Source organism: Anoplolepis gracilipes, chromosome 4, assembly GCF_047496725.1.
Source record: "Anoplolepis gracilipes chromosome 4, ASM4749672v1, whole genome shotgun sequence".
NCBI classification, from domain to species: domain Eukaryota; kingdom Metazoa; phylum Arthropoda; class Insecta; order Hymenoptera; family Formicidae; genus Anoplolepis; species Anoplolepis gracilipes.
This window is the reverse complement of record NC_132973.1, coordinates 4,175,964-4,188,008: the sequence shown is the minus strand read 5'-3', so window position 1 is coordinate 4,188,008 and position 12,045 is coordinate 4,175,964. Positions and strand designations below refer to the sequence as shown.

At 38.7% G+C, this 12,045-nt stretch overlaps 2 protein-coding genes across 6 annotated transcripts in view; both read left to right on the top strand.

Moving 5' to 3' along the window:
• The first annotated feature begins 167 nt into the window (after positions 1 to 167).
• Positions 168 to 2,105, top strand: LOC140665389 (SUZ RNA-binding domain-containing). The gene is made up of 4 exons (XM_072891472.1): positions 168 to 349; positions 768 to 832; positions 980 to 1,154; positions 1,235 to 2,105. Exons 1-4 carry the CDS (start codon positions 305 to 307, stop codon positions 1,424 to 1,426), a joined length of 477 nt encoding a protein of 158 aa, XP_072747573.1. The 5' UTR covers positions 168 to 304; the 3' UTR covers positions 1,427 to 2,105.
• Positions 2,106 to 2,434: 329 nt separating this feature from the next.
• Positions 2,435 to 12,045, top strand: part of Tlk (Tousled-like kinase) — a 51,842-nt gene continuing 42,231 nt past the window's right edge. Inside the window, exons 1-9 of one of the 5 annotated variants that reach the window (XR_012046589.1) lie at positions 2,435 to 2,900; positions 2,985 to 3,182; positions 3,277 to 3,505; positions 3,579 to 3,768; positions 3,846 to 4,374; positions 4,456 to 4,590; positions 4,674 to 5,062; positions 5,188 to 5,276; positions 5,714 to 11,456. The gene's annotated coding sequence lies outside the window, so the exon portion shown is untranslated. Of the gene's footprint in view, positions 2,901 to 2,984; positions 3,183 to 3,276; positions 3,506 to 3,578; positions 3,769 to 3,845; positions 4,375 to 4,455; positions 4,591 to 4,673; positions 5,063 to 5,187; positions 5,277 to 5,713; positions 11,457 to 12,045 lie in introns of those variants that run through there. The other 4 variants (XM_072891458.1, XM_072891457.1, XM_072891459.1 and 1 more) reach the window with 4 other exon arrangements.

Sequence of the window (12,045 nt, the reverse complement as noted above, 5' to 3'; positions counted from 1 at the left end):
CCTCTCGAATCTAAGCTATATAACTGATGGAGATTCGCGTAATCGGTGGATTCCGATTGTACAGTACGGCTTTATTTATATCTCGCGAGATATGAATCGAAAAACAATTCTAACGAACTGCCAATTCGGTCTTCAATGTATTTTGCGGCAGCACCGCCGCCGTCCTCAATTTTAACACTGGCGACTGGCGACTGGCGACTGGCGTTCCATTCTCCCTAGTCCCCAGTTGTCTCTGCACGCTGTCGATCGCGCATAGTTCGCGAAATTGGACGATTTCCGCGAGGAAATTCGCGACGTATCGGCCATGGAAGATGTTCTCGAGAGCTGGGAACAAATAGAGGAATCCAATGTAAGACGTGTCCGAAGTTTTGTTCTCCGAATTAAATGTAAAACGATATAATCTCGTGTTAACCTATACCCGTGCACGCGCAAACTCTGGTGTGCAAAGTTTTTTTTTGGAACGCGACAAGAAAATTGCCGAAACCGATTGTTTTACGTCCTTTTCGCGCTAAAAATGCGTCTACGGTTTCACAGTTTTTATTTGTGTCTTTTTTTTTTGTCGAAAAATTGATTGTAGTTAATTGCAGTAATAATAATTCATGTTACCATAAGGATACATTCTTGTGTGAAATGTATCAAGTTGTCGAGCTTGCATGCAGGCAATTTTTTTTCTCAGTGAATCAATACACTCGAATATATAATAATTGAATCATTTATTATTGCATGTTGTATACAAAAAGATAATATAAGATTATTATGCATTTTAGACACTCGATAAAAGACTGGAGGCCCTTCAGTTGGACACAGTAGATGAAGAGATAGAATCTTCTAGGTAGACTTAGACAAACATTTTTAATCTTAAATTCTCTTTTGCTTTATATTTGTTGGAGCTATTTCAAAGATATATATTCTTGTTGTACAGTTTTTACCATGTATCACATACATATATATCAAGTATGAAATAACTTTTTGGATACAGGTCTAGTCATAACACAAACACAAGAATGATCATTTTGGGAGAAGATGGTCTCAGATCTCAGTATGTACCTCCAAAGCCTACGGTAAAAATATTGAAGAGACCAACTTCACGGGGAAGTGGCGATGGGCCACTAAACGACGATAAACCTAAGCAGCCTATCAAATCTCTAAAACAGGTATGTAACATTAAATCTCATTAAAGTTATCATTTATCTTATTAAATATACAAGAGTATATAAAAAAAGAATTACTTCAGAGAGAGCAGGAATATGCAGAAGCGCGGAAAAGGATTCTGGGGGAGGAGAAGAGTCCGGAAGAAAAAATGATACAAGAGGTGAACAGAATTCAGTCAAAATCGAGCACGCCAAATGGCAGCAACTGTCCCAGCAACGTAGTTCGCATGCCTGCTGGCCCAGATGGTACTCGGGGTTTTAACGTACGAAGGTAGCGCGTCTTCCAATCGACTTTTTTCACCCATCTTTTTCCTATTCTCCTTACTCATTACTATGGGAAAGGAGAACGGCTATGAGGCCGATCGGAACAGCTGTGCATTCCGAGCAAAACAAACGGAAGATCTTCAGCACTCTGTCACGCAAGTCATCATTGTATGTGGACACAGAAATCGAGAGAGAATGGACTTATCGAAGACAAATATATAAGAGAGAAAAATAATTATATATTATGTATGTGTATATATATAGATATATATATACACATATACAAACCAGAGTTACATCCTGAGCAGCGCAATGAGACGCAGGCGAGGATTCGTCACATGCAAATGGCCAATATATATACATATACATATACAAATCAGAGTTACATCCTGAGCAATGCAATGGGACGCATTGAAGATTCGTCACATGCAAATGAAAATGTTTTATTTCATAAACTTGTAAAGTAAGTCAAAGTACCTAATGGATTGTGTAACAGGTATCCTTGAATTGTGTAATAAAAAAAACTCCCTGTGTATATTGTATATATATACACACACACACACACACAACACACACAACATGTGTATATTATACATATACATACACACACATACGAATATACATGTACATGTGACAATTCTGTATGCAATATATCGAGCGTTTTGTTATTAAATCAAAGATACTTTTAAACGAATTTTTTAATTGACTCTTGCCTTAGATATGATATAAATATTAAAAAAAAAAAAAAATAACTTATATATAAAAAAGTAATTTTTATGATTTTGTACTGTGTAATATTTTATATTACTCTTTTAATACACACTCTGAATCATGCTTGGAACAGTATAAATTAGGAGGGAACTAAAGCACGATGATGATTCATCGTTGTTATTTAAACAGATCATAATATCACAGATAACTGCATCATATGTGTATATATATATATATATATGACGTTATCGATAATGTGTATACGCAACGCACATACTCGGTAAAGTCAATTTTAAGGTTGATTTACACCAAATACATATGGCGTAAAATGTCTACGTGAAAACATATACATGTGAATCTTTTGAATGAAATAAAAGTAAAAAGTGGATAAAATGTTGAAATTGCGATTATTTTTATAACGGAACTAAATGATATGAAAACATATATCATCTGTCACGCATCGCTTATGTCAGTTTATGTTGGTAATCATTCCACGATACGATAACGATATATATATATATGATATGTCGCGGCTCGCGGCGCATGTCAAATCGCGCGTGTTCGCCGCTCCATCGGCTCGTCTCTGTCGAAAAAGATATTTTTTTGCGGTTCTGAAATGTGAGATCGGCGAATTGTCCGTGGAAACAAGTATCCGGAACTTGGAAGTGTTGTGACGTTATACTTTCGACCGGAGGCGAAATAAGGATGGCGGAATCGAACGGGCCGATTCTTCACGTCATCGTCGTCGGGTTTCATCACAAAAAAGGCTGTCAGGTAAGAATCTCTCGATTAACCTACTTTTCGATTCTATATCCGTGCATTTCAATCAGATATCGCGCTAACGTAACGTCATTTTAGGTAGAATACTCGTTTCCACCTCTGGTGCCTGGGGCACCTAACGAGTGTCCCTTAGGATGGAAGTACCTGCCAACGCTTGCCCTACCCGATGGTTCTCACAACTACGACGAGGATACAGTCTATTTCCACTTACCTAGTCTCAACGATCCAAAACGCACGATATATGGCATTTCATGTTTCCGACAGATACCAGTAGAGGTACATAAAATGTGTCTTGTGCCTAAAATTAATCCAATTTTAACTGATGATGATTTTATCAAGTTAAAGTGTTTCTTTCTTTACCATGTTATAGAAATTAAAAAATCGCACTTCTGATATAACAAGAGGCACTGTTCAAAAGTCAGTGTGCGTGCTGAGTACATTACCTCTGTATGGACATATTCAAGTGAAAATGGCTCTAATAACGCATGCATATTTTGAGGAAGGAGATTTTAGTAAAGTGTCCTTGTTAGAGGATACTTATCATCATCTTAATTCATGTATGAGTGGCGACAGTCAGATTCCGCCACAAATTTTTGTTGGTAATTAACAAATTTTTGATTGATAAATAAGTTATAAGACTTACATTATACATGATATTTAAATCGTTTATAGGTTTATCCGCAAGAGATTTCATCCTACAATTTCGTCATAAAGTATTGCTTTTATTTAAGTTACTTTTACTTGAGAAAAGGATAGTTTTTTATCAATCACCAGTACAGCCATTGTGCGCTACGATATTGACTCTATTGTCACTCTATCCTGGCATGATCGAACACGGTCTTCAACAAGCAGCATGTGTCAGGTACTACAGAGATAGTAAAAAATTAGTAAAAAATTTTCTCTCAAAATTGATCGATGAATAATCCTTTATCTCTTCAGACCATCTAGGCCAATGTCTCCGATACCGACTTTTGACGAAGAAGAATTCTCGACAAACAATGTCGATTCTAATTTATCGTCCACCTGTATTGTCAAAGACAATATATCTAAGTCAAACCATGAACAATGTAATGACAATAGCAATAGAAACTCCTTGTGTCTCAATGATAACAAGACTATCGAGTCCATGGAGGGCAAGTGCTTGGACGGGCTGCAACATGTGACTCTGCAGAAGAATAACAATGATAATGAAAATATAAATATGAAAGTCATCGAAATCGAGTCGGCGCAAGAATGTACGGAATATCTGGAGGAGAGTAACTCCAAATACTCGCCGCAGACAAACGAGAATGTACACAGAGTGCACAGTGTAAACGCAATCACGCTGAACACGGGTGATACCGATAATAGTTTACCTCGTGATACGAGTAACGATGCGCTCTCCGACGCGAGATTAACAAACAACATTACCCAAATTGCGCATATTAATCCTGAATTGTGTGGCCTACCTTTGGAGTTATTTACAAAAGTAACGATGCTTTTAACATTATTTTATCTGTGATACTGATGATCATTAGAGCGAGTATTTGTATACAAATATTTATTCTAGGGATATCTCTGCTTACCCTATCTGTCCTTACCTTATTTGGATCTTTTGGGAGATGTGAATGTTAGAGGATATATAGTGGGCGCTACAAATGTGTTGTTTAAACAAAAGAAGCAACTTATTGACGTGCTAATTGAAGTAAGCGTAAAAGTGATATTGAATTTTTTTATTCGAAATTAAATATAAAAGACTTAACTTGTAATTGTTTATCTTACTTAAAGATTGAAAATACGCGAATAGAGGCAACCGATCCCGAACTGAGACGACAGCTGCATCTTACTACCGAAGACTTGAGATTCGCTGATTACGTCGTAAGACACGTGGCCGAACCTCGGAAGGACATCTTTCTAGATGGGGTAGGATGGGAAGGCGGCGACGAGTGGATCAGAACGCAGTTCCGGGTATACCTGTTGAGCATGTTGCGTACCTCTATGCAACAGGATACCCGTCAATCGGATCATTATAACGCAGCATTCATGTCCGCGTGGCGCGTTACAAACAATTATAAGGCATGGTGCAACGCGAGTAAATCGGAGATACTCAATATCGAGCCTGGTCATCCCTTTGCTGGTCAGCTATCAGTACAAGATATGAAACTACGCTTGTCACAGTAAGTAATAAAATTTTTCTATGTATACGCGATTTTTCAATTTGCAATTTTTTTTAGCCTCTTGTTTGATTTCTGACCAATCGTAAAAGATGGAAAATTAAAATTTATTTCGTACACTGTTTCAGTACGATGCAAAACACAGAAAGCGGCAGGAAGTTAAATCAAGCAATGGCATCGACTGGACGCGCAGTGGCGACCACTGGGAAAGCCGTAGGTAAGGTTGCGTTTAATTTTCCTGATTTAAATATAAGTTTGATAAGATATAATAATATATAGAGAGCATTTAAATTTTTTTTTCTCAAAATGTTTTTATCTCAATATTTTTCTCGTTAAAAATTATACATTAATTTATTTAAAAAAATAGGTGTATCATATAAATAATCAAAAGTACAACTTTTTATATATTTTTTATTGTATATTCTCTTGTTTAAATTTATTTAATTATTATTGTACTGTGAAATCTTTTAATCGTGAATATAAATATAAGAGATATCAGAGAACGTATAATTTAAATGAATCTAAATTAATTTAAATGAATCTAAATTAATTTAAATGAATCTAAATAAATATAAATTAATCTAAAGTAATTTAAATTATTAATACGGTCGGAATCGTGTGCAATATTACTTTTGAAACTAACAATTTACAAAGGGGGAGCGCTATCGCAAGCGAAAGGGGCATTCTCGAACTGGTGGAGCACGCTAACGACAGTTCAACCGGTCGATGAAGCAAAGATTGACAATCAAACGGCAAACAACCATCACACGGTGTCCAACGCCACGGACAAAGAGTCTATCGAAGACGAAGAGATGAATGTCTCTGCTACCAACGCGGATATTGCCATAGATCTTGATTAAAAACATGTATCAATGAGAAGAGAATCGTGAACGATCGAAACTAAAAATGTGACTGGCACCCGTGAAGAGCATAACGTAAAGATACGATACGTAAAACTGAAAGAAAGAGTTTCTTGCAAAACGTAGGATATGCTTGTTAAATGATGAAATTTTTTAAAGATCTCAGTTTTAGCGAGAAGCAAGAAAGACTAAAAACCGCGCATGTACAACAGACTTTATTATTGTGATATGCAACTTTATGGGAGGTTCTTTAGATCTATAAGCTGCTGTATGGGCAAGTACTAAAACAAATAACAAGTCGAAATATCTTGCTCGACTGTAAGCTTTTGTAATTTTCCGAATACTCTGTACATAATTTCCATATTATTTATGTGTCTACAAAATATGTGATATAGTTTTATTACACACAAATGATACAATTATAACAATACTTTTAACATTGCATGCTACAATTAAGCAGTGTTATATAATATATAAATCTCTCTTAATTAATTTTAATTCTTCACCAAGTAATGAAGGAAGCGTTTTTCTTTCTCATAGAATCGATCGTAAATCTTGCCCGCTCTTGAAGAGCAATCGTATATTTACATGTATACGGAAATATTATCGTTTCGCGTTTATATAGAAATACTTTCGCTTAAGAAGTACCTGTATTCCTTGTACATAAAAAAATAGCATTGTACGTACAATCTCGATTATTATTGTGTAGTAATCTTTTTTGCACGCTTTGCATATTATTTTAGCAGGGTTATTTAATTTACTGTTCAGATAGGAGGAATATAATATTCTCCTGTAAAAAATACGTAACATAGAAACATGGGAGAAGAGTGGCATATATATTTGACATATGCCAAATCACAGATTGTCAATCGATAACAAATCATTTACAGGGTTTCAGTATTTTGTATTCTCGCGAATAGCGTGGATTATATATACGTAGAAGATATGGAAAGTTGGGAACTAGGACACAGTCACTATCCGACTTAAACGTAAATATTGTACATTGTTCCATAATTCATTTCACTAGGGCTAATCCTGTTATTGACAATATTGCTACCTCCATTTATTGTCGAGATTACACCGTACGTATTAGTTCCGTGTACGACATGACGATATCTACGATTCGCTAGATCCAGTAATGAATCTAAACCGAGATGGATAGTTAAACTAACTCTGTATCCTTGTATTCGTCGGAATAAATTGTTAGCTTACAAAGATCGTGGACGATCATTCGTGAAGAGAGCTGCCGTTTTAGTCGTAGCGGAATTACATTTTAATTAAGCTTAGAGCACGTGTAGAGCATTTCTAGCATTACTAGTGTAGTCAGTTACGATAACATACGTATCCGATAAGGTAAGAAATTGTTTTCTTCGTTATAATGTTCGTAGAGATACAGAAAAAATAATAATTTGTAACAATTCGTATGATATTCATTTACGATACGCTCTTTTTTGTGGAGCATGATACTTAACTCTATTTTTACACTATTTTTATGTTGAATAAAATTTAAAATCAAACGGCTACATTTGGCGCTAAATACTTTTTTTTTGTTAAAGACATTAATAAATAAATTATATATATACATATATAAAATTATATAATTAAAAAATGTATATATATGTATATGTTTTTGATTCTATAAATATAATTTTATAAATTTAATATATTAATTATATAATTTTTTATTACAACGGAATAGTACGAAATTTCTGTGTGATCTGTTAGATTTTGTCTTTAGCCATTATTTAATAAAAAGCGATGTGTAACAATTATATGAGCTGTTTATTTCGAAAATGATTAATTAAATATCTAATCACAAAATGATTATTTTACTTAAACATGTGTTCAAAGATATAACTAATATAATATATTTTTTTTTTCCAAATAAACAGTTCACATGCTGTGTAATCTAGTTATTTTAAGTATCATCTTTGTGATATATATTCTCTTTTTCTCTCTTACAAAGTTTATCTCATAGTCATACTTTACAACTCGAATGCGTGGATTATACTTCCTATCATTTTTTCTTAAAATTTAATTTGTATTTTACATATGTATATGGTATTACATTGTATAGGGTAGCATTTTTATTTATATAAATATAGTGTGCCAAATGTGGGACGTACACATTTTTAGAAAGTATCGATGTATGAACGAAATGTATTTTGCAATTTAAATAGCGCGATAAAGAGGCGAAACAACGACCAAATCACTAGTCAACAGAACGTGCATTGGAAACGTTTCATAATTTTATATGAGTTTTCAGATTACTTTCTTTTAAAAATATTTTCTTTGGATAATATATATATATATAATATTTACAATTTGATAAAATAAATTTTGCTCTTGCGCGTCAATTATTTGTGTTTATAAAAAAACTATGTAAAAAAATATTTGAAAAATATACATAAATGTTTTTATTTAAGATTGTATTTATAATACGTTATATATATTATTTATTGCAAAATATTTTTTCAATTAGCTGTGACAGCTATTATACTCCTACTATAATTTTATTTTTTAATATATTTTATAGCTCTTGAGGTTTTTCCCTATGATGTAATTACAAATGTAAAATGTGCTATATAAAATGTAAATGCTGTTTAAAACTCTCTTGAAACTTCTTGAAAAAAAAAAAAAAAAAAAAAAACAATTCGGCTTTTGCACAGTTTTAAATGTTATGTTATCGCGACAAAAAGTTATTTAAAGCCAAACTCCTTGTTGGATAATTGAATGTTTTTTTATATTTATAACACACGAGTTTTTGTACAGCTTATGAAGATGTAAAGAAACAAAGCGTCGCAATCAGAAACGTACTGTATTGTATTGTAGAATAGTACCGTCATTTGTCAAAATTAAAAAGAAACAATATATCCAATTCTGAGTGTGTCACGTAGTTCTTTATATATATATATATATATGTGTGTGGATTACTTTGTCGTATTTATATTATATATATTCTTTTACATTTATATAAAAATATGCTGATTTTCATATCCAATAACTTGGGTCTGTGTCGAGATACAACACACGTTTTTATAAATTTCTCGCACGCAATATAAACGATAATATTTATGTAACTTAACGTCAGGTGTCACACCGGCGCGGCGGCTGTGTGAACGCACCCTTAAAATTTGGCCTGTTCGACGCGGATCGGAACAGGCGATGGGCGACGGGCGACGGGCGACGGGGTAGCAAACGGTACGGGACGGTACACGGTACGGCAACGGCAGCTAGTAGGGAAACGAAAGCGAGAACCGAGAACAGAGCGGAGAACCGGGGATGATCTCGCCGCGAGCCGTGACTGGTCGGCCGATGCGCCGCCGAATAAACATCGTAGCTCACCGATAATAGCCGAAGCGCCGTAAGGTGCCGCTCGGCTTGCGGGAGCGAGATAGAGGAGGCCGTGCGGAACGCCATGGTGTGTGACTGGCTACGTCACTGTTGTCGCCTAAAGCTGCCGTTAAATTTCGCGTCGCGAGTGCAGCGGAAAAACATCCGAGAGCACGGCCGCGCGTTTCTCTTTCCTGGTGTCGATCGCACGGACTCGCAATTCCATCGCGATCCGAGGTGAGACAGAGAGACAGAGAGAGAGAGAGAGAGAGAGAGAGAGATAGATACGTATATTTATATAAAGCGAGAAAGAGACTCGTTGCCTTTTTTAAAAGTCCCGTGTGTATCTCGGCGCGCGCGTGTCCGCGGAACCACCGTCGTTCCTTACCCGTCTTGCCTTGCCTTGCCTTGCCTTGCGCCGAACGTCGCATCGTCGCCGTCGCATGCCGTACGGTGTACGGTGTACGGTGCAGTGTGCAGTGTGTACACGTACGAGGCCGCGTGCGCGCGCGCTCGCGTGTGTGTCTCGTCGGGAGTCGCGAGTGCCCCTCTGTGTTGCTCTTTCTGTGTACGCCGAGAGAGGAGAGTGCGTTACGGTTCCTACGAGGTGAGCTTTTTAGTACGAGTACTGTCGGGCGAGAGTGTGGCCGACGCGCGCGTACCGGCATCTAGGGCTTCTCGCTCCTCGCTCCTCGCTCCTCGCTCCTCGCTCGTGTCATCGTTCTTATCGTGTTGTCGTAGTCGGTTGTGGCCGTCGTGCCCGTCGTGCCCGTGTCGGATCGCGTCGTAATCGTTCCTCTCATCGTATCGCGTCTTAGTGTCGCAGTTTGACGAGCGAGTGCATCGGTGACGCGGTGTGTGAGCCGTGGTCTTCCCGGCTGGCTCGCGGTGGCTTGTCGCGAAAGAGTGCGCCATGCGAGAGAGGGATAAATCGGTGACTGGCGGGCGGCGGCCATCTTCCAGATGAGTTTTTCTCCTTCTTTCTTCCGATAAACGGAGTGCGCTATGTCGTGAGAGAGAAGGCCAAAAGGGAGCGAGAGATCGTAAGAGACCGATTGATAGACGGAGAGGTTAAGCGAGTGAGAGAAAGAGAGAGAGAGAGAGAGAGAGAGAGAGAAGGAAGGAAGGAAGGAAGGAAGGAAGAAAATTACATACGCGTCTATCATGCAACGAGAGATGCGGTGAACGGCGCGTGCTGTTCGGCGGAGTCACGAAATTTCACGAGCGCGTGTCGCCGCTTCAACCAGTTTTCGCTCGTGAGTGCGAGAAGGAAAAACAGAGTGGCTCGTGGCTCGTGTACGAGAGACGAGAGCAACGTATTAGGAAGTGCGCTCTTGTTGGTCTCGCGCCTGCGAAAAAGAGAGAGAGAGACAGAGAGAAAGAGAAAGGGAAAGATCGGCAGAGGGACGGTGAAACGAACCAGAGCGGAAGACGGAGAAAGAGACATAGCGCGTGCGGGGGAAGAAAACGGAAGCGGTGCGGAGGTGAAACGAACACGGAGAGGCGATCCCCTATTACCGCGCGTTTGTTCGTAATCGCGTCGTTTTCGCGAGCGTCAAAGAGAAGAGAAGAAAGAAGGAGCGAAGAGGAAGGAAAAAAAAAAAGAAACATAAAAAGGAGAAGAGGAAAAAAAAACCCAAAAAAGAAGTGAGTCGCGTCGAGACATCGTCTGTTGCTACAATCTCGAGGAATGCGTTGTCAGCGAATGAATCGATTACTCGTCGTGTGTAACCTCCAAGTCTCTGGCTGGACGTCGCGAGGAGACTGGGAGGCGGCCGGGAGGGAGGGAGGGAGGGGCTAGGAAGAGGAGGTGGAGGAGGAGGAAGAGGAGAGCCTCGGCGGTCCGAGCCATCGCCTTGTCGTCGTCGTCGTCGTCGTCGTCGTCGTCGTCGTCGTCGTCGTCGTCGTCGTCGTCATCGTCGTCGTCGTCGTCGTCGTCGACGTCGTCGTCGTTGTCGTCGTTGTCGTCGTCGTCGTCGTCGTCGTCGTCGTCGTCGTCGTCGTCGTCGTCGTCGTCGTCGTTGCCGTCGCCTTCGCCTTCGCCTTCGTGTTTGGCTCTCTCGCGCGTCTACTGAACCGAGTTTTTCGAGCGTGTTGCTACAAGTCGCGTGGATACACGCGAGCCAATCGCGGCCGATAATTCGCGCTCGGCCGGCGACGGGCGACGGGCGACGGGGATCCCGAATCGCAGGACGGGTACATACGTATGTATCGCCGATTCGAGGATCGGATCGATCGGCAGATTAAACGGCCGGTTATGCCAACTGTGCTCGCTGTCTCGATCAATTTGCTCTCTTTGACTAAAGCGGCACCTACGCGGTCGGTATTGTTGCGTTGTAATTTTGTCGACACCGCGATATCAGGGCCAATAAAGGGTCAGAGGCGCGACGAACTGTAAGAAAAATAAGAGATATCTTCTTGTCAAATCTACGGTAAAATTCCGCGGGATATTTCTTACCGCGATCCTAAGTTTTGTTAGAAAAATTCGAAAATTCACTATATATATATATACATATTATATATTTTCAATTATTATTATTATTATTATTAGAGACAGAGAAACGTCATTTTTCGCTTTAGATTTATCACTATTTGTTTTAATAAAATCTATCTGTTTGAAATATTCTCGTTACACTCTAGTATACTACGATATACGATTCGTAAATTAACTCGAATCGATTAAATAAACATGTATTGCTATTCGTTGTGCAATTCGGGCGTAAAGCCCTCGAATGCCGGCGCCTTTGGTTTATGTCAGAATGTAACCTCATCTCAGCGGCTCTCCTTAGGATT

Coding starts and splice junctions, on each gene's coding strand:
- LOC140665389 (XM_072891472.1), top strand. CDS start 305: ATGGAAGATGTTCTCGAGAGCTGGGAACAAATAGAGGAATCCAAT. Junction 833..979: donor GAAGAGATAGAATCTTCTAG/GTAGACTTAGAC, acceptor TTTTGGATACAG/GTCTAGTCATAACACAAACA. Junction 1,155..1,234: donor CTATCAAATCTCTAAAACAG/GTATGTAACATT, acceptor GAATTACTTCAG/AGAGAGCAGGAATATGCAGA.